At 45.3% G+C, this 23,635-nt stretch overlaps 1 protein-coding gene across 1 annotated transcript in view; it reads right to left on the bottom strand.

Annotated features, from left to right (window-relative positions):
• The window catches only part of LOC109875217 (dynamin-3), a 51,615-nt gene that overhangs the window by 23,540 nt on the left and 4,440 nt on the right, over positions 1-23,635 (bottom strand). Inside the window, exons 3-14 of the mRNA XM_031810414.1 lie at positions 12,000-12,073; positions 11,635-11,784; positions 11,248-11,451; positions 10,977-11,075; positions 8,425-8,585; positions 8,124-8,266; positions 7,890-8,025; positions 7,714-7,781; positions 4,622-4,760; positions 4,425-4,511; positions 4,059-4,129; positions 2,996-3,056 (exon numbers count right to left, since the gene is read on the bottom strand). Coding sequence (XP_031666274.1) covers positions 2,996-3,056; positions 4,059-4,129; positions 4,425-4,511; positions 4,622-4,760; positions 7,714-7,781; positions 7,890-8,025; positions 8,124-8,266; positions 8,425-8,585; positions 10,977-11,075; positions 11,248-11,451; positions 11,635-11,784; positions 12,000-12,073 — 1,393 coding nt within the window. The remainder of the gene's footprint in view (positions 1-2,995; positions 3,057-4,058; positions 4,130-4,424; positions 4,512-4,621; positions 4,761-7,713; positions 7,782-7,889; positions 8,026-8,123; positions 8,267-8,424; positions 8,586-10,976; positions 11,076-11,247; positions 11,452-11,634; positions 11,785-11,999; positions 12,074-23,635) is intronic.

The following is a 23,635-nucleotide window of genomic DNA, read 5'->3' on the forward strand; positions in this document are numbered from 1 at the left end:
CTTGCTAGGCTACTATATGTAACCAAACCTGGCTTGCTAGGCTACTATACGTAACCAAATCTGGCTTGCTAGGCTACTATATGTAACCAAACCTGGCTTGCTAGGCTACTATATGTAACCAAATCTGGCTTGCTAGGCTACTATATGTAACCAAATCTGGCTTGCTAGGCTACTGTATGTAACCAAACCTGGCTTGCTAGGCTACTATATGTAACCAAACCTGGCTTGCTAGGCTACTATATGTAACCAAACCTGGCTTGCTAGGCTACTATACATAACCAAACCTGGCTTGCTAGGCTACTATATGTAACCAAACCTGGCTTGCTAGGCTACTATATGTAATCAAACCTGGCTTGCTAGGCTACTATATGTAACCAAACCTGGCTTGCTAGGCTACTATATGTAACCAAACCTGGCTTGCTAGGCTACTATATGTAACCAAATCTGGCTTGCTAGGCTACTATATGTAACCAAATCTGGCTTGCTAGGCTACTGTACATAACCAAACCTGGCTTGCTAGGCTACTTTATGTAACCAAACCTGGCTTGCTAGGCTACTATACATTACCAAACCTGGGTTGCTAGGCTACTATACATTACCAAACCTGGCTTGCTAGGCTACTATATGTAACCAAACCTGGCTTGCTAGGCTACTATATGTAACCAAACCTGGCTTGCTAGGCTACTATACATAACCAAACCTGGCTTGCTAGGCTACTATATGTAACCAAACCTGGCTTGCTAGGCTACTATACGTAACCAAATCTGGCTTGCTAGGCTACTATACATAACCAAACCTGGCTTGCTAGGCTACTATACATAAACAAACCAATTTTTGCACAGATATGATGTATGAATAATAAAATGCAATGAGAAAGTGTGTTGTGTGAGAACTCAAAGTTAATCGATTGTGTCAGTGTGTATCTTTGTGACTCAACCAGACCACAACATGTGACTGAGTTCCGTTCGGTGACAGTCTCCTGGCACAACAAGGCACTAGGGTGACAGTCACAAACACAGGTCTGTGTCACAGTGTTAAGAAGTGGCTGTTGGGTTATTAGTGCTTCATTACATCCCCAAAAAACACAATATTAGCATTATAGCATTAGTGCTACATCATACATCAGTGTCCATTGTGTTAGGTGTGTTAACCAGCAGGCACAACAAGCCCAAGGATTGAGTGAATATTAAGTTAGGTGTCTCAGATGGCATAGAACCACTAAGGGGGTTACCCAAACAGTTCATTTATAAAGTCTTGATTTTGTTCAGTTGTTTGCACGAATCAAAGATTTTTACAACACCATTTGTATTGGGAGGCTGATTGTGAAAGGTAACCCCCTGTGGTCAAAGGGATGAGGGAGTGTCGTAATGTAAACTGTTGCTCTTACAATCAGGCCTGAGGCGGGAGGAGAGGAGGCCTGAAACAGGAAGGAAGTGGGCCGTTAAAACACCTGGGGCACCACATTACGTGGGTACCACGTCTGGATACAACCTCACGACTGGAACCTGCCACACCTGGCTCAAATTCATCAAGGCAAATACATTCTAATACTTGAGTTGTGGTTGATTTAGCTTGGAGTTTGTACTTTTGGGACTATTCCATTGGTTCCATTGTACAGCAGGCAAACTAAATCAACACAGATCAAGTATTTAAAAGTACTTGACATATGTATTTGCCATAGCAGTTGAGTGGGTTCAAGCATACCTTGGTTAAACTTGAGAAGTGGGAAAAGCTATAAACAGCAGCACACTCAAAGTGGCCACAAGAGGGAGCCACACTCAATGAGCAGTAGAATAAGTATTTTTAAATGTTTTATTTTATTTTATTAGGATCCCCATTAGCTGCCGCTAAAGCAGGCAGCAGGCATAGCCCAACCCTAACCCCAACGAGTAATACTCACCAACCAGACCACACACCCAAAACAGGGCAGCTCAGATTCTCACTAAGGGCTTGGGATGAAATGCATGGGGGCACCTTGATGATATAGAAGTGGTTCAAACACAGTGATGATGGGAAACAGAGCGTAAAAACATCCATTTGGTTTGTACACACTGACATAATAATAAGTGTCACCATCCAAGTGAAAAAGACACACAAAGGCTATCGAAAGGTCCCCAAAATCAACATGAAATGCAAAAACATGCGACACACAGGTAATGGATGAATAACGTACTGGAGTATACATACCATGTGTGTACAAATGAATGATAGATAAAGAAACAAATAAGAGTCTGTGTCCCTATGGTCCTGTTTCCTCCTCTATGGTCCTGTTTCCTCCTCTATGGTCCTGTTTCCTCCTCTATGGGCCTGTTTCCTCCTCTATGGTCCCGTTTCCTCCTCTATAGACCTGTTTCATCCTCTATGGTCCTGTTTCCTCCTCTATAGTCCTGTTTGCTCCTCTATGGTCCTGTTTCCTCCTCTATAGTCCTGTTTCCTCCTCTATGGTCCTGTTTCCTCCTCTATGGTCCTGTTTCCTCCTCTATGGTCCTGTTTCCTCCTCTATGGTCCTTTTTCCTCCTCTATGGTCCTTTTTCCTCCTCTATGGTCCTGTTTCCTCCTCTATGGTCCTGTTTCCTCCTCTATGGGCCTGTTTCCTCCTCTTTGGTCCTGTTTCCTCCTCTATGGTCTGTTTCCTCCTCTATGGTCCTGTTTACTCCTCTATGGGCCTGTTTCCTCCTCTATGGTCCTTTTTCCTCCTCTATGGTCCTTTTTCCTCCTCTATGGTCCTGTTTCCTCCTCTATGGTCCTGTTTCCTCCTCTATGGCCTGTTTCCTCCTCTATGGTCCTGTTTCCTCCTCTATGGTCTGTTTCCTCCTCTATGGTCCTGTTTCCTCCTCTCCTCTGCGTGTGTGTGTGTGTGTGTGTGTGTGTGTGTGTGTGTGTGTGTGTGTGTGTGTGTGTGTGTGTGTGTGTGTGTGTGTGTGTGTGTGTGTGTGTGTGTGTGTGTGTGTGTGTGTGTGTGTGTGTGTAGTTCAGATCCTCCTCTATGTCTTACCTGGCTGACCTGGCTTGCAGCATTACTCTGCTTGCTGCTCTGCTTGCTGCTCTGCTGTGCACTATGGAGGAGAGACAGCGAGAGAGAGAGACAGCAGAGAGACAGCAGAGAGACAGCAGAGAAACAAAGAGGGACAGAGAGAGACAACAGAGAAACAGCAAAGAGAGAGTGAGAAATAGCAGAAGACAGAGAGATGCAGCAGAGAGACGGCAGAGAGACAGCAGAGAGACAGCAGAGAGACAGAAAGACACAGCAGAGAGACAGCAGAGAGACAGAAAGACACAGCAGAGAGACAGCAGAGAGACAGAAAGACACAGCAGAGAGACAGCAGAGACAGAAAGACACAGCAGAGAGACAGCAGAGAGACAGAAAGACACAGCAGAGAGACAGCAGGGAGACAGAAAGACACAGCAGAGAGACGGAAAGACACAGCAGAGAGACAGCAGAGAGACAGAAAGACACAGCAGAGAGACAGCAGAGAGACAGAAAGACACAGCAGAGAGACAGAAAGACACAGCAGAGAGACAGCAGAGAGACAAAAAGACACAGCAGAGAGACGGCAGAGAGACAGATAGAGACAGCAGAGAGACAGAGAGACAGCAGAGAGACAGAAAGACACAGCAGAGAGATAGCAGAGAGACAGAAAGACACAGCAGAGAGACAGCAGAGAGACAGAAAGACACAGCAGAGAGACAGAAAGACACAGCAGAGAGACAGCAGAGAGACAAAAAGACACAGCAGAGAGACGGCAGAGAGACAGAAAGACACAGCAGAGAGACAGCAGAGAGACAGAAAGACACAGCAGTGAGACAGAAAGAGACAGCAGAGCGACAGAGAGAGACAGCAAAGAAATAGAGAGAGACAGATAGAGACAGCAGAGAGACAGAGAGAGAGATAGGAGGTTAGCACAGGAGAAAGGGAAGCAGACAAGAGAGGGAGAGGTCTGTTAAAGTATTGTCTGCAGGTATTCAGTATCCGTTTCGAACGCTCACACCCTTACCCCCATCTCCACTATGTAATGAAAACAGCAGGCCATTAAAGGCAGGCCTAGTCAGTCATTTACTTAGCAAAGCCTATGAAGTCCTCATGGTTAGTGTTGATGTATGAGAGCTGGACATCGATCAGCAGCAACACCTGAAATTGGAGACAGAAAGATATGGTCAACAATACATGCAGGCAATTACAGCGTAGTATTACCAGCCCCTGGGTCAATAATTATACCATAATCATGTGAATTTGTACTGTGTGTGTGTGTGTGTGTGTGTGTGTGTGTGTGTGTGTGTGTGTGTGTGTGTGTGTGTGTGTGTGTGTGTGTGTGTGTGTGTGTGTGTGTGTGTGTGTGTGTGTGTGTGTGTGTGTGTGTGTGTGTGTGTGTGTGAGAGAGAGAGAGAGAGAGAGAGAGAGAGAGAGAGAGAGACGTATGTGTTACCTGGTCCTTGGCCCTACTCTCTCTGTCTCTGATGTGTGAGGTCACAATTCTCTCGGTTTCCTCACGCAGTCTGGGGAAGCAATCCAGCTGAAAACACACACACACACACATACACAGATACCCATACCACGCAACCTGTTACAGTGCATCCTAGGAAATAATCATCATAATGAGGATTGACTAAACTAAAAGGTTACCTTGTTAGTACACTGGCGCACGGTGTTGATCAGCTCCTGAATGACCATGTCCACACACTTAATACACGGCTCCTTGATCTTCACTATCTGCTTCTTCACAATGGCCTCAAATGCCATGTCTGGAGTGAACAGGCCAGTCCTGCAGCGCACAGAGAGAGAGAGAGAGAGAGAGAGAGAGAGAGAGAGAGAGAGAGAGAGAGAGAGAGAGAGAGAGAAAATAAAACAGTCAATAAAGCAAATGTGTGTGGGAAGAAAAAGAGGATAGGAGCTAAGCCAAGCTAAGGATCCTGGGACAAAACACCTCCCTCTGCAACTGGATCCTGGACTCCCTGACGGACCGCCCCCAGGTGGTGAGAGTAGGTAGCAACACATCTGCCACGCTGATCCTGAACACTGGAGCCCCCCAGGGGTGCGTGCTCAGTCCCCTCCTGTACTCCCTATTCACCCACGACTGCATGGCCAGGCACGACTCCAACACCATCATTAAGTTTGCTGATGATACAACAGTGGTAGGCCTGATCACCGACAACGATGAGACAGCCTATAGGGAGGAGGTCAGAGACCTGACCGGGTGGTGCCAGAATAACAACCTATCCCTCAAAGTAACCAAGACTATGGAGATGATTGTGGACCACATGAAAAGGAGGACTGAGCACGCCCCCATTCTCATCGACGAGGCTGTAGTGGAGCAGGTTGAGAGCTTCAAGTTCCTTGGTGTCCACATCACCAACAAACTGGAATGGTCCAAACACACCAAGACAGTCATGAAGAGAGCACGACAAAGCCTATTCCCCCCCAGGAAACTAAAAAGACTTGGCATGGGTCCTGAGATCCTCAAAAGGTTCAACAGCTGCAACATCGAGAGCATCCTGACTGGTTGCATCACTGCCTGGTATGGCAATTAATCGGCCTCCGACTGCAAGGCACCATAGAGGGTAGTACGTACGGCCCAGTACATCACTGGGGCCAAGCTGCCTGCCATCCAGGACCTCTACACCAGGCGGTGTCAGAGGAAGGCCCTAAAAATGGTCAAAACCCCAGCCACCCCAGTCATAGACTGTTCTCTCTACTATCGCATGGCAAGCGGTACCGGTGTGCAAAGTCTAGGACAAAAAGGCTTCTCAACAGTTTTTACCCCCAAGCCATAAGACTCCTGAACAGTAGATGAAATGGCTACCCGGACTATATGCATTGTGTTATGGTGGAGAATAAGTATTTGGTCACCTACAAACAAGCAAGATTTCTGTCTCTCACAGACCTGTAACTTCTTCTTTAAGAGGCTCCTCTGTCCTTCACTCGTTACCTGTATTAATGGCACCTATTTGAACTTGTTATCAGTATAAAAGACACCTGTCCACAACCTCAAACAGTCACACTCCAAACTCCACTATGGCCAAGACCAAAGAGCTGTCAAAGGACACCAGAAACAAAATTGTAGACCTGCACCAGGCTGGGAAGACTACATCTGCAATAGGTAAGCAGCTTGGTTTGAAGAAACCAACTGTGGGAGCAATTATTAGGAAATGGAAGACATACAAGACCCCTGATAATCTCCCTCATTCTGGGGCTCCACGCAAGATCTCACCCCGTGGGGTCAAAATGATCACAAGAACGGTGAGCAAAAATCCCAGAACCACACGGGGGGACCTAGTGAATGACCTGCAGAGAGCTGGGACCAAAGTAACAAAGCCTACCATCAGTAACACACTACGCCGCCATAGACTCAAATCCTGCAGTGCAAGACATGTCCCCCTGCTTAACCCAGTACATGTCCAGGCCCGTCTGAAGTTTGCTAGAGAGCATTTGGATGATCCAGAAGAAGATTGGGAGAATGTCATATGGTCAGATGAAACCTAAATATAACTTTTTTGGTAAAAACTCAACTTGTCGTGTTTGGAGGACAAAGAATGCTGAGTTGCATCCAAAGAACACCATACCTACTGTGAAGCATGGGGGTAGAAACATCATGCTTTGGGGCTGTTTTTCTGCAAAGGGACCAGGACGACTGATCCGTGTAAAGGAAAGAATGAATGGGGCCATGTATCGTGAGATTATGAGTGAAAACCTCCTTCCATCAGCAAGGGCATTGAAGATGAAACGTGGCTGGGTCTTTCAGCATGACAATGATCCCAAACACACCGCCCGGGCAACGAAGGAGTGGCTTCGTAAGAAGCATTTCAAGGTCCTGGAGTGGCCTAGCCAGTCTCCAGATCTCAACCCCATAGAAAATCTTTGGAGGGAGTTGAAAGTCCGTGTTGCCCAGCAACAGGCCCAAAACATCACTGCTCTAGAGGAGAGCTACATGGAGGAATGGGCCAAAATACCAGCAACAGTGTGTGAAAACATTGTGAAGACTTACAGAAAATGTTTGACCTCTGTCATTGCCAACAAAGGGTATATAACAAAGTATTGAGAAACTTTTGTTATTGACCAAATACTTATTTTCCACCATAATTTGCAAATAAATTCATTAAAAATCCTACAATGTGATTTTCTGGATTTTTTTCTCATTTTGTCTGTCATAGTTGAAATGTACCTATGATGAAAATTGCAGGCCTCTCTCATCTTTTTAAGTGGGAGAACTTGCACAATTGGTGGCTGACTAAATACTTTTTTGCCCCACTGTATATTCATGTACATACTACCTCAATTGGCCCAAACAACCAGTGCTCCCGCACATTGGCTAACTGGGCTATCTGAATTGTGTCCCACCACCTGCCAACCCCTCTTTTACGCTACTGCTACTCTCTGTTCATCATATATGCATAGTCACTTTAACCATATCTACATGTACATACTACCTCAATCAGCCTGACTAACTGGTGTCTGTATGTAGCCTCGCTACTTTTATAGTCTCGCTACTGTTATTTTTCACAGTTTTTTTACTGTTGTTTTTATTTCTTTACTTACCTATTGTTCACCTGACACTTTTTTTGCACTATAGGTTAGAGCCTGTAAGTAAGCATTTCACTGTAAGGTCTACACCTGTTGTATTCAGAGCACATGACAAATAAACTTTGATTTGATTTGAGAGTGAGAGGTGGAGGTGGTATGAGAGTGGTAAACAGTAATAATATAAAATAAACACCCACCTGATACCGTGAATGTTCTTGATGGCGTAGCTGATCTCCCGCCGCATCTCCTTGTCATCACATTCCATCTGACAGAGAGAGACAGTGAGAGAAAGAGAGATTGAGAATGAGATTGAGAGACTGTTTTTCAGCCTAGTACCCCAGGAAACAAGATATGCATCCGCCTGCTATCTAACCTTGACCAGTTCGAAAGGGAATCTCTCGTGGAAGATACGGTTGATCTTGGCTCCACCAGAGAGCTCTACAGTATCCACCTGGTCCCCAGAGCCCTCGATGCGCTTCTCAAAGTCCACGGAGAACTGCTGCACCATCCTACACACACAATTTAAATTGGAATTTCAGTTGATTTACTGAATATACTGAATCAAAACGCAATTGACCCAAACCCTGATTGTGAGTGTGGAACTCACTGCAGCAGTTGCTTGGTCTTACGTCCCGGGTCATCAGGGCGGTATCCCCGGTACTCCTCGGCCTCCTTATCCAGAGACAGAAGCTGGGTCTGCAGCTTGCTACGGAACGCCGGCAGCGTGTCGCGGATGTGGTTGGTCAATTGCTATGGCAACACAACACAAAAAGTACCCTAAATATAACGTCGCTAAGCAAGCCTATTATGCTGGGATTTAGGATGATTAGCAAGGATGTAATAACCTGAAGGAGAGACTCAGTTACAGTTCATAACCTGGTCAGTCTGCAGTCTGTTAGTTAGCCTACCTGGTTGAGGACTTTCTGTAGGCACGGGGTGCCCATCTTTTCGGCCATGTGTCTGTAGGCCGGGTGAGTGAGGAAGAACTTCCTCTCAGCAGCCATAGCCATCTTGATGTCCTTCTTTCCATCAATGTCCTTCTGACTGCGGTTCACCACTCCAATATAACCTGACAACACACACAGATGGGCAGTGTGAAACCAATCCAATATAACCTGGCAACACACACAGATGGGCAGTGTGAAACCACTCCAATATAACCTGGCAACACACACAGATGGGCAGTGTGAAACCACTCCAATATAACCTGGCAACACACACAGATGGGAGGGGTGAAACCACTCCAATATAACCTGGCAACACACACAGATAGGCAGTGTGAAACCACTCCAATATAACCTGGCAACACACACAGATGGGAGGGGTGAAACCACTCCAATATAACCTGGCAACACACACAGATGGGCAGTATGAAACCACTCCAATATAACCTGGCAACACACACAGATGGGCAGTGTGAAACCACTCCAATATAACCTGGCAACACACACAGATGGTAGGGGTGAAACCACTCCAATATAACCTGGCAACACACACAGATAGGCAGTGTGAAACCACTCCAATATAACCTGGCAACACACACAGATGGGAGGGGTGAAACCACTCCAATATAACCTGGCAACACACACAGATGGGCAGTGTGAAACCACTCCAATATAACCTGGCAACACACACAGATGGGCAGTGTGAAACCACTCCAATATAACCTGGCAACACACACAGATGGGAGGGGTGAAACCACTCCAATATAACCTGGCAACACACACAGATGGGCAGTGTGAAACCACTCCAATATAACCTGGCAACACACACAGATGGGAGGGGTGAAACCACTCCAATATAACCTGGCAACACACTCAGATGGGCAGTGTGAAACCACTCTAATATAACCTGGCAACACACACAGATGGGCAGTGTGAAACCACTCCAATATAACCTGGCAACACACACAGATGGGCAGTATGAAACCACTCCAATATAACCTGGCAACACACACAGATGGGCAGTGTGAAACCACTCCAATATAACCTGGCAACACACACAGATGGGAGGGGTGAAACCACTCTAATATAACCTGGCAACACACACAGATGGGCAGTGTGAAACCACTCCAATATAACCTGGCAACACACACAGATGGGCAGTATGAAACCACTCCAATATAACCTGGCAACACACACTGATGGGCAGTGTGAAACCACTCCAATATAACCTGGCAACACACACAGATTGGCAGTGTGAAACCACTCTAATATAACCTGGCAACACACACAGATGGGCAGTGTGAAACCACTCCAATATAACCTGGCAACACACACAGATGGGCAGTGTGAAACCACTCCAATATAACCTGGCAACACACACAGATGGGCAGTATGAAACCACTCCAATATAACCTGGCAACACACACAGATGGGCAGTGTGAAACCACTCCAATATAACCTGGCAACACACACAGATTGGCAGTGTGAAACCACTCTAATATAACCTGGCAACACACACAGATGGGCAGTGTGAAACCACTCCAATATAACCTGGCAACACACACAGATGGGCAGTGTGAAACCACTCCAATATAACCTGGCAACACACACAGATGGGCAGTGTGAAACCACTCCAATATAACCTGGCAACACACACAGATGGGCAGTGTGAAACCACTCCAATATAACCTGGCAACACACACAGATGGGCAGTGGGAAACCACTCCAATATAACCTGGCAACACACACATATGGGCAGTATGAAACCACTCCAATATAACCTGGCAACACACACAGATGGGCGGTGTGAAACCACTCCAAGATAACCTGGCAACACACACAGATGGGCGGTGTGAAACCACTCTAATATAACCTGGCAACACACACAGATGGGCAGTGTGAAACCACTCCAATATAACCTGGCAACACACACAGATGGGCAGTGTGAAACAACTCTAATATAACCTGGCAACACACACAGATGGGCAGTGTGAAACCACTCCAATATAACCTGGCAACACACACAGATGGGCAGTGGGAAACCACTCCAATATAACCTGGCAACACACACAGATTGGCAGTGTGAAACCACTCTAATATAACCTGGCAACACACACAGATGGGCGGTGTGAAACCACTCCAAGATAACCTGGCAACACACACAGATGGGCGGTGTGAAACCACTCTAATATAACCTGGCAACACACACAGATGGGCAGTGTGAAACCACTCCAATATAACCTGGCAACACACACAGATGGGCAGTGTGAAACCACTCCAATATAACCTGGCAACACACAGACAGATGGGATGATGGAAAAGACATGACTGTGATACAATAAAATGGGACCAAAATGTAAGGCGAGTGCGGAGGATAGAACCGAAAAGCTGATCCCAAAGATGACTGAAGTAGATCGGTGGACTTAGAGATGGAGAAAGAGGGACAAAGAAAGAGAGAGATTGGTAGAAAGACAGAGAAACAGTGAGTAAGAGACAGAGAGAAAGGGATGTCCCACCTCTCCTTAGGGGAAGCAGCTTGTTCTCCAGGACTTCCCTGGCGTCTGTTCCCTCATCCATCAGATCCAGCTTGGTTATCACTCCTATGGTCCGCTGGCCTGGGGTCAGAGGTCAAAGGGTAAGGGGCAAAGGCAGAAGTCAGTCACAACACAAAGACCACGTTCATGGCTGACTTCATTGCAGATGCCTGCGAGATCTCTCAACGTCTGGATAGGTGTTTAAAATATCAGCTAACCCCATAATGTGATATAGCAATATGATCAATCTTACCCTGGGGGTCAACGTCTTTGGCCAGTTTGAGGGCGTCTGAGTTGGCCAGGTCAGAGTTGGCCGGAGTGACAGCCAGGATGAGACAGCTCTCCCTGCAGATGAACTGCATGATCATGTCTCTGATCTGCTGCTCAATGTCCACTGGCTGGTCCCCCACGGGCACCTTGGTGATGCCTGGCAGGTCAATCAGGGTCAGGTTCAGCACTGCAGGCAGGGGGGAAAGGAGAGAGGAGGACACATCTAATAGTGAATATTAATGAACACACAGTAGGGAAGGAGAGCACAGAGATATATATGAGAGGGAGAGAGAGAGATAAAAGAGGGGGAGGGAGAGGGAGCGAGAGTAAGATAGAGAAAGAGGGTGGATGAGGGGTTAGGTATGTGTACCATGTGGGGAGTAGACACGCAGGTTGATGGGGACGGGAGATATGCCCTTATTGGCCCCAGTAATGCGGTCAGTCTCCGCCTCAATCTCCTGGCGAACCTCATCGAAGTCAGTGAATTTCTTCCCTTTGCAGTGTAAGAACTCTGCCCATTCTGTGAAGAAAGATGCAGATAGGTATGTGTGTTTGTGTCTGTGTGTGTGTGTCTGTGTGTGTGTGTGTGTGTGTGTGTGTGTGTGTGTGTGTGTGTGTGTGTGTGTGTGTGTGTGTGTGTGTGTGTGTGTGTGTGTGTGTGTGTGTGTGTGTGTGTGTGTGTGTGTGTGTGTGTGTGCAAGCATGCGTGCGTGCGTGCATGGGTGTGTGTGTTACCTGCATTGGCACTGATGAGCTGCAGGACAAGGGGCCTGCGGGTGACGATCCCAGAGCCTCGGGGCAGGAAGTCCCTGCAGACAGACAGCCAATCAAGACAACAACACAAAGAAGCAGCTAGGGCTGTGATGATTATGGACGTTTGGGAAACAATTATTTATCACGCAAATAGCCTCGGTTATTATAATGATTGTCATTTTTGTTAAAAAATGTTTTAAGCTGGTAACGCATCATAATGCATATTTGGAAATGAGCTACAACATCACTAATGAATACAACTACAACATACCTAATGAAAACAACTACAACATACCTAATGAAAACAACTACAACATACCTAATGAAAACAACTACAACATACCTAATGAAAACAACTACAACATACCTAATGAAAACAACTACGACATACCTAATGAAAACAACTACAACATACCTAATGAATACAAATACAACATACCTAATGAATACAAATACAACATACCTAATGAATACCTAATGAATACCACTACAACATCAATCATGATTAAAACTACAACATGCCTAATGATTACAACTACAACATACCTAATGATTACAACTACAACATACCTAATGAATACCACTACAACATACCTAGTGAATACAAATACAACATACCTAATGAAAACAACTACAACATACCTAATGAAAACAACTACAACATCACTAATGAATACAACTACAACAAACCTAATGAATGCAAATACAACATACCTAATGAAAACAACTACAACATACCTAATGAATACAAATACAACATACCTAATGAAAACAACTACAACATCCCTAATGAAAACAACTACAACATACCTAATGAATACAACTACAACATACCTCATGAAAACAACTACAACATACCTAATGAATACAACTACAACATACCTAATGAAAACAACTACAACATCCCTAATGAAAACAACTACAACATACCTAATGAATACAACTACAACATACCTAATGAAAACAACTACAACATACCTAATGAATACAAATGCAACATACCTAATGAAAACAACTACAACATACCTAATTAATACAACTACAACATACCTAATGAATACAACAACAACATACCTAATGAATACAACTACAACATACCCAATGAATACAACTACAACATCCCCTAATGAATACAACTACAACATACCTAATGAATACAACTACAATATACCTAATGAATACAACTACAACATACCTAATGAATACAACTACAACATACCTAATTAATACAACTACAACATCCCTAATGAATACAACTACAACATACCTAATGAATACAACTACAATATACCTAATGAATACAACTACAACATACCTAATTAATACAACTACAACATCCCTAATGAATACAACTACAAAATCACTAATGAATACAACTACAACATCCCTAATGAATACAACTACAACATCACTAATGAATACAACTACAACATACCTAATGAATACAACTACAATATACCTAATGATTACATCTACAACATACTTAATGAATATAACTACAACATACCTAATGATTACAACTACAACATACTGTACCTAATGAATACAACTACAACATACCTAATGAATACAACTACAATATACCTAATGAATACCACTACAACATACTGTACCTAATGATTACAACTACAACATACCTAATGATTACAACTACAACTTACCTAATGAATACCACCACAACATACCTAATGATTACATCTACAACATACCTAATGAATACAACTACATCATACCTAATGAATACAACTACAACATACCTAATGAATACAACTACAAAATACCTAATGAATACAACTACAACATGCCTAATGAATACCACTACAACATACCTAATGATTACATCTACAACATACCTAATGAATACAACTATGTCATACCTAATGAATACAACTACAGCATACCTAATGAATACAACATCCGTAATGAATACAACTACAACGTACCTAAAGATTACAACTACAACATACCTAATGAATACCACTACAGCATACCTAATGAATACAACTACAGCATACCTAATTAATACAACTACAGCATACTTAATGAATACAACTACAGCATACCTAATGAATACAACATCCATAATGAATACAACTACAACATACCTAATGAATACCACTACAACATACCTAATGAATACAACTACAGCATACCTAATGAATACAACTACAGCATACCTAATGAATACAACTACAACATACCTAATGAATACAACTACAGCATATCCGCCTACTCCTAAAATGAATATTAAGATGATTATGACAATAATATTTTTTGTTCACAATTATTGTCCATAATTGTCGGTTCCATGATTATACTATAATTGTGCCAACCCTAGAGACAGCCAATTTGGACAGTTACACAGAGGGACAGCCAATCAGGACAGTTACACAGAGGGACAGCCAATCAGGACAGTTACACAGAGGGACAGACAATCAGGAAAGTTACAAAGAGAGGAGGCAAGTTTAAATTTGACAAAAAGATGGTGTCTGGATATGGGAGACTAGGTTGAAGGTGACACTACTAGTGACTGTCACACTCTGGCCATAGAGAGGCTTAGGCCAGGGTGTGACTAGGGTGGGCATTCTAGTTTCTTTATTTCTATGTTTTCTATTTCTTTGTTTTTGGCCGAGTGTGGTTCCCAAGCGAGGCAGCTTTTCACTTTGTTATTTTGTTCGAGTGTTTTGATAAATAAAGAATTATGAACACTTACCACGCTACGCTTTGGTCCGATCCTCATTCTGACGAGAGACGTGACAGAACTACCCACCACCAAAGGACCAAGCAGCGTGGCCAGGAGGAGCAGGGATCCTGGGCCCGGGAGAAGAGTGAGTGGAGGACCTCATGGACATGGGATGAGGTTATGGCAGGGGACAAGATGCTGCCATGGAAACAGGCGGAAACAGCAAGGGAGGAACTACGGCGATACCAGGAGTCATGGCAATGAGGCAAGCACGAGAGGCAGCCCCAAACAAAAAAATTGGGGGGGGGGGGCACGCGGGGAGTTTGGTGGAGTCAGGGTGGAGACCTGAGCCAACTCCCTGTGCTTACCGTGGGGAGCGTGTGACTGGTCGGGCACCGTGTTATGCTGTGATGCGCACCATGTCTCTAGTGCGCAGTCACAACCCGGTGCGCTATATTCCAGCTCCCCGCATTGGCCGGGCGAGAGTGGGCATCCAGCCAGGACGGATGGTGCTGGCTCAGCGCTCCTGGCCTCCAGTGCGTCTCTTCAGCCCAGGATATCCTGCGCCGGCTCTGCGCACTGTGTCTCCAGTACGTCTGCACAGCCCAGTTTGTCTTGTGCTAGCGCCCCGCATTTGCCAGGCGATAGTAACCATCCAGCCAGGATGGGTTGTGCCAACTCTACGCTTGAGACCTCCAGTGCGCCTCCACTGCCCAGTGTATCCGCTGCTCCAAGCAGCAGGCTTCCAGTGCATCTCCCAAGTCCGGTGAGACCTATTCTGGTTCCACGTACCAGGCCTCCAGTATGTCTCCCCAGCCTGGTGGGCCCTGGTGGGACACTGCCCAGTGTATCCGCTGGTCCACGCACCAGGCTTCCAGTGCATCTCCCCAGTCCGGTGAGACCTATTCCGGCTCCACGTTCGAAGCCTCCAGTGATGATCCATGGCAGGAAGCCTCCAGTGATGATCCATGGCACGAAGCTTCCTGTGATGATCCATGGCACGAAGCCTCCAGTGATGATCCATGGCACAAAGCCTCCAGTGATGATCCATGTCACGGAGCCTCCAGTGATGATCCATGGCCCGGAGCCGGCAGCGACGGTCCCCAGTCTGGATCCTGCAGCGGTCCCCAGTCCGAAGCTTCCAGCGACGGTCCCCAGTCCGGAGCCTGCAGCGACGGTCCCCAGTCCGGAGCATAGAGAGGCTATTATTCTCTATTTTGGTTAGGCCAGGGTGTGACTAGGGTGGGCATTCTAGTTTCTTTATTTCTACGTTTTCTATTTCTTTGTTTTTGGCCGAGTGTGGTTCTCAATCAGAGGCAGCTGTCTCTGATTGGGAATCATACTTAGGTAGCCTTTTCCCCACCTGTGTTTTGTGGGTAGTTGTTTTCTGTATAGTATATTTGCCTTACAGAACTGTTAGTTTTTCACTTTGTTATTTTGTTTGAGTGTTTTGATAAATAAAGAATCATGAACACTTACTACGCTGCGTTTTGGTCCATGCCTTCTGAAGAGAGACGTAACAGTGACTGTGTTGCACTATGGGAGACTGAGGCCTTGTGAACCCTTGGCCAACCACCAACAGACACTAACTGCCATGATGTAAAGTCTCACACCTACTGAACACACACAACCAACCAGATAATGTAGAATGAATTAAACCACACAGCACACAACCAAACAGGGTCTCTTCTTTGATAATGACAGAGGAAGAGATGTGATAATATCAATCGAAAAACATTTTGATCTGAAAATGTCATCAGGCTCTTTGGTAAATCCAACTGATTATACAGTCCAGTTTACCCTCTGAACCACCTGAACAGTCCCTGATTCGCGTATCTGATTCTGATGAAATAAAATAGTTAATGCACAAGAGGTCAACATGAACAGCATGCAAAGCAGCAGGTAGCAGAGCACTCATTTAAAGTATTTTTATCACTTTGGTGCCATTTTCACAAGTATGTGGTTCATGTTCACAACTCTTTGTACAAAACTCAAAATAGATCATCAAAAAGGCAGTTGTTTCAAAACTCTAACCACATTTTCAATTGACTAAGTACAATGCACAAAATCATAGTCTTTTTTCCACCAAACTTAATTAGTGTTTCAGTGTTTCAGTATTTAGACCCCTTGACTTTTTCCACATTTTGTTACGTTAAAGACGTATTCTAAAATGGATTCAATTTAAAAAATGACTCAGCAATCTACAGAAACAATACCCAATAATGACAAAGCGAAAACAGGTTGTTCGAAACTTTTGAAAATGTATTAAAAATAAAAAACTGAAATACCTTATTTACATAAGTATTCAGACCCAAAATTTAGCTCAGGTGCATCCTGATTCCATTGATCATCCTTGAGATGTTTCTACAACTTGATTGGAGTCCACCTGTGGTAAATTGAATTGATTAGACATGACTTGGAAAGGCACACACCTGTCTATATAAGGTCTCATAGTTGACAGTGCATGTCAGAGTAAAAATCAAGCTATGAGGCCAAAGGAATTTTCCGTAGAGCTCCAAGACAGGATTATGTCAAGACACAGATCTGGGGAAGGGTACGAAAAATGGGTACGAAAAATGACCAAGAACACAGTGGGCTCCATCATTCTTAAAACCTTTTTGGGATAGGGGGCAGCATTTTCACTTTTGGATGAATAGCGTGCCCAGAGTGAACTGCCTCCTACTCTGTCCCAAATGCTAATATGTGCATATTATTCTTAGTATTGGATAGAAAACACTCTGAAGTTTCTAAAACTGTTTGAATGATGTCTGTGAGTATAACAGAACTCATATGGCAGGCAAAAACCTGAGAAAAATCCAACCAGGAAGTGGGAAATCTGAGGTTTGTAGTTTTTCAAAGCTGGGCCTACCGAATACACAGTGTCTATGGAGTCAAGTTGCACTTCCTACGGCTTCCACTAGATGTCAACCCTCTTTAGAAACTTGTTTCAGGCTTCTGCTATAAAGGAGGGGGGAATGGGAGCTGAATAAGTCATGGGTCTGGCAGAGTGTCTCAGGCTCGTGACGCGCGCTCAGGACAGAGTTAGCTCTCGTTCCAGTGCTTTTCTTCAGACAATGAAATTCTCCGGTTGGAACCTTATTGATGATTTATGTTAAAAACATCCTAAAGATTGATTCCATATATCGTTTGACTTGTTTCTACGACCTGTAATGGAACTTTTCGAGTTTTTGTCTGGACGAAGTGCTCGCACCTCATAAAGATGGATTACTGTGGCTATTTGGACATAAATGATGGACTTTATGGAACTTTATGGAACAAATCAGTCATTTATTGTCGAACTGAGATTCCTGGGAGTGCCTTCTGATGAAGATCATCAAAGGTAAGTGAATATTTATAATGTTATTTCTAACTTCTGTTGACTCCAACATGGCGGATATTTCTTTGGCTGGATTGGGCTCTGAGCGGCGTTCTCAGATTATGCTTTTTCCGTAAAGTTTTTTAAAAATCTGACACAGCGGTTGCATTAACGAGAAGTCTATCTTTAATTCTGTGCATAAAACTTGTATCTTTTATCAATGTTTATTATGAGTATTTCTGCAAAATCACCGGATGTTTTGGAATCAAAACATTACTGCACGTAATGCGCAAATGTAAACTGAGATTTTTGGATATAAATATGCACATTATCGGAAAAAAAACATAAATGTATTGTGTAACATGATGTCCTATGAGTGTCATCTGATGAAGATCATCAAAGGTTAGTGATTCATTTTATCTATATTTCTGCTTATTGTGACTCCTATCTTTGGCTGGAAAAATGGCTGTGTGTTTTTTTGACTTGCTATGACCTAACATAATCATATGTTGTGCTTTCGCTGTAAAGCCTTTTGAAATTGGACATGATGGGTAGATTAACAAGAAGCGTATCTTTCATTTGCTGTATTGGACTTGTTAATGTGTGAAAGTTCCATATTTCTAAAAAATATACATATATATATTTTGCACGCTGCCTTTTCAGCGGAATGTTGTTGAGGGGTTCCGCTAGTGGAGCCTGCCCTAGATTAAATGGAAGAAGTTTGGAACCACCAAGAGGTTTGGAGCCATCATCTCTTCCTACCAAACTGAACAATTGGGAGAGAAGGGCCTGGGTCAGGGAGGTGACCAAGAAGCCAATGGTCACTCTGACAGAGCTCTAGAGTTCTTCCTCTGGAGAGATGGCAGAACCTTCCAGAAGGACATCCATCTCTGCAGCACTCCACCATCTGCCTCCTAACCACCTGCCTCCTGTGTCTGCTTTATGGTAGAGTGGCCAGATGGAAGCCACTCCTCAGTAAAATGCACATGGCAGCCCACTTGGAGTTTACCAAAAGGCATCTAAAGACTCTCAGACCATGAGAAACAAGATTCTCTGGTCTGATGAAACCAAGATTGAACTCTTTGGCATGAATGGAAGACTAGTCAGGATCGAGGGAAAGATGAACGGAACAAAGTACTGAGATATCCTTGATAAAAATCTGCTCCAGAGCGCTCAGGACCTCAGACTTCGGCGAAGGTTCACCTTCCAACAAGACAACGACCCTAAGCACACAGCCAAGACAATACAGGAGTGGCTTTGGGACAAGACTCTGAATGTCCTTGTGTGGCCCAGCCAGAGCCCGGACTTGAACCTGATCAAACACTCATGGAGAGACCTGAAAATAGCTGTGCAGCAACACTCCCCATCCAACCTGACAGAGCTTGAATGCATCTGCAGAGAAGAATGGTTGAAACTCTCCAAATACAGGTGTACCAAGCTTGTAGCGTCATACCCAAGAGGACTTGAGGCTTTAATCAGTACTGAGTAAAGGGTCTGGGCTCCCGAGTGGGGCAGCGTTCAAAGACACTGCATCTCAGTGCAAGAGGTGTCACTACAGTCCCTGGTTTGAATCCAGTCTGAATCACTTCTGGCCGTGATCGGGAGTCCCATATGGTGGCGCACAATTGGCCCAGCATTCGTCAGGGTTTGGCAAGGTTAGTCCGTCATTGTAAATAAGAATGTGTTTTTATTAGCTGCCCTACCTAGTCAAAAAACGTTTTTAATGTGATATTTCCATTTTTAAATGTCTTAAAACCTGTTTTTGCTTTGTCATTATGGAATATTGTGTGTAGATTGATGAAGTAAAAAATTATTTAATCAATTTTAGTCAAGGGGTCTGAATGCTTTCCGAATGTCACGGTACATGTTCATATAAAGTAATTGCCTTCCACACTGCAATGCTCACATTACTTTGAAATGAGTCTCTTCTCTTTTGTTTAAATACATTTTACTATTACTTAATCTGACTGCTTTTACTCGATGATCACTTAACCCTTTGGTAAACCTGTAGATTTGACATGTAAACTGGTTTGTCTACTACAGATTTTGAGAACTACATAAATAAAAATGTATGTCTGTGAAGTACAAACATAAAAAGTATGATATACACCAGAATGTACTACTATGGTGATGACTGTTATTGTCACACCCTGATCTGTTTCACCTGTTCTTGTGATTGTCTCCACACCCTCCAGGTGTTGCTTATTTTCCCCAGAGTATTTATCCCTGTGTTTCCTGTCTCTCTGTGCCAGTTCGTCTTGTATGTTTAGTCAAGTCAACAAGCGTTTTTTCCCGTATTCCTTTTGCTATTCTCCTTTTTCTACTCCTCCCGGTTTTGACCCTTGCCTGTTTCTGGACTCTGTACCTGCCTGCCTGACCATTCTGGAGGAGGAGGAGGAAGTATCCTGGACTTGGGAAGAGATCTTGGATGGGAAGGGATCCTGGACTTGGGAGGAAATCCTGGCAGGACAGGGTCGCCTTCCTTGGCGGGAGTCGCCTAGGAGCATGAGAGGACAGCGACGACGTCGGGGAGGAAGGCCACAGAAAACCCAAGAAAAAAAATGGGGGGGGGTGAATGGAGCAGTCGGTGGAGCCGAGGAGTGAACCAGAGCCAGTCTGAGAGAAGAGGGAGAATTTGGAGGAGAGAGAAATGGGAGAGTTGTTGAGTTGGTGGAGGATGCACGGCATTTGCCCAAAAGAACGTGTTATCAGTTTAGTGCCACCTGAGTCAGCTCCCCGTAATCGTCCTGAGAAGTGTGTTAAATTTCCGGTACAATTGATGCCGGCTATACGCACCAGTTCTCCAGTGCGTCTTCACAGCCCAGTACGTCCTGTGCCAGCTCCTCGCACTTGCCGTGCGAAGTGTGTTAATATTCCGGTACAATGTGTGCCGGTTCTACGCACCGTGTCTCCAGTGCCCCTCCACAGCCCGGTACGTCCTGTGCCAGCTCCCTGCACTTGCCGTGCGAAGGTTGTCATTTGTCCAGGACATATTGTGCCAGCTCAACACTCCAGACCTCCAGTGCGCCTCCACAGCCCAGTATGTCCTGTGCCTGCTCCTCAACCCACTCCCTCAAGTGTGCCTTCCCAGTCCGGTACGTCCTGTTCCTGTTCCTCACACTCTCCCTCAAGTGTGCCTTCCCAGTCAGGTACGTCCTGTGCCTGCTCCTCGCACTCGCCCTGAATTGCGTGTCACCAGTCTGGCGCCACCTATGCTGGCCCCACGCATCAGGCCTCCAGTGCGCCTCGCCAGTCCAGAGCTTCCGGCGACGGTGCCCAGTCCAGAGCTACCGGCGACAGTTCCCAGTCCAGAGCTTCCGGCAACGGTTCCCAGTCCGGAACCTCCTGAGACGGTCCACAGTCCGGAACCTCCTGAGACGGTCCACAGCCCGGAACCTCCTGAGACGGTCCACAGTCAGGGACCTCCTGAGACGGTCCACGGTCCGGAACCTCCTGAGACGGTCCACGGTCCGGAACCTCCTGAGACGGTCCACGGTCCGGAACCTCCTGCGACTGTCAATGGTCCGGAACCTCCTGCTCCCTAGCCGGAGCATTCCCCTGCGCCAATGCCCAGTCTAAGCATGGCGAACAGTCCAGCTCCAAGGCCAGAGTCTTCTTCGGCGTTGGTGCCAAGTCCAGGCACAGCGTCCAGTCCCGCTCCGTGGCGGGAGCTTTCCCCTGGGTCGATGTCCAGTCCAGACATGGAGTCCAGTCCCGCTCCAAGGCAGGAGCCTTCCCCGGCATCTAGGTCCAGTCCAGGCACCGTGTTCAGCCTGGGTCCATGGCTGGATCCGCAGGATGAGCGGATACTTCGTCCCGCACCAGAGCCGCCCCCGATGCTGGCGGATGAGCGGGTACTTTGCCCCGCACCAGAACCGCCACCGACACTAGACACCCCCCCTAACCCTCCCTTTTATGTTTCAGGTTTTGCGGTCGGAGTCCGCACCTTTGGTGGGAGTACTGTTACGTCCTGACCATAGAAAGACTGTATTTTCTATGGTAGAGGGACTAGGGGTTTTAGTCTAGTTTATTATTTCTATGTGGGGTTCTAGGTTTCATTTTCTATGTTGGTGTTTGTGTATGATACTTCCGGGGCCGACAGAGATGGCCACCTCGCTTCGCGTTCCTAGGAAACTATGCAGTATTTTGTTTTTTTACATGTTATTTCTTACATTGGTACCCCAAGTAATCTCAGGTTTTATTACATACAGTCGGGAGGAACTACTGGATATAAGAGCAACGTCAACTCACCATCATTACGACCAGGAATACGACATTCCCGAAGCGGATCCTGTGTTTTGCCCACCACCCGGGACAATGGATCGGATCCCAGCCGCCGAACCAATACAACGACGCCGTAAAAGGGGCAGACGAAGCGGTCTTCTGGTCAGGCTCCGGAGACGGGCACATCATGCACCGCTCCCGAGCATACTACTCGCCAATGTCCAGTCTCTTAACAACAAGGTTGATGAAATCCGAGCAAGGGTTGCATTCCAGAGAGGCATCAGAGACTGTACCGTTCTTTTCTTCATGGAAACATGGCTCACTCGAGACACTCTATCGGAGATGGTACAGCCAGCTAGTAGTGGACAGTAGTGGAGAGGGTAGAAAGTTTTAAGTTCCTCTGCATACACATCACGGACAAACTGAATTAGTCCACCCAAACAGACAGCGTGGTAAAGAAGGCGCAGCAGCGCCTCTTCAACCTCAGGAGGCAAAAAAAATTCAGCTTGTCACCAAAAGCACTCACAAACATTTACAGATGCACAATCAAGAGCATCCTGTCGGGCTGTATCATCGCCTGGTACGGCAACTGCTCCGCCCACAACCGTAAGGCTCCCCAGAGGGTAGTGAGGTCTGCACAATGCATCACCGGGGGGGGCAAACTACCTGCCCTCCAGGACCCCTACACCACCCGATGTCACAGGAAGGCCATAAAGATCATCAAGGACAACAACCACCCGAGCCAGTGCCTGTTCACCCCGCTATCATCCAGAAGGTCAGTGCAGGTGCATCAAAGCAGGGACCGAGAGACAGAAAAACAGCTTCTATCTCAAGGCCATCAGACTGTTAAACAGCCACCACTAACATTGAGTGGCTGCCGCCATACATGCAAAAAAATGTATCACTAGCCACTTTAAACAATGCCACTTAATATAACTACATTACTCATCTCATATGTATATACTGTACTCTATACCACCTACTGCATCCTGCCATCTTTATGTAATACATGTATCACTAGCCACTTTAAACAATGCCACTTAATATAACTACATTACGCATCTCATATGTATATACTGTACTCTATACCACCTACTTAATCTTGCCATCTTTATGTAATACATGTATCACTAGCCACTTTAAACAATGCCACTTAATATAATGTTTACATACCTTACATTACTCATCTCATATGTATATACTGTACTCGATACCATCTACTGCATCTTGCCTATGCCGTTCTGTACCATCACTCATTCATATATCTTTATGTACATATTCTTCATCCCTTTACACTTGTGTGTATAAGGTAGCTGTGGTGAAATTGTTAGGTTAGAATACTTGTTGGTGATTACGGCATTGTCGGAACTAGAAGCACAAGCATTACCCTACACT

Source organism: Oncorhynchus kisutch, linkage group LG30, assembly GCF_002021735.2.
Source record: "Oncorhynchus kisutch isolate 150728-3 linkage group LG30, Okis_V2, whole genome shotgun sequence".
In the NCBI taxonomy this organism is placed as follows: Eukaryota; Metazoa; Chordata; class Actinopteri; order Salmoniformes; family Salmonidae; genus Oncorhynchus; species Oncorhynchus kisutch.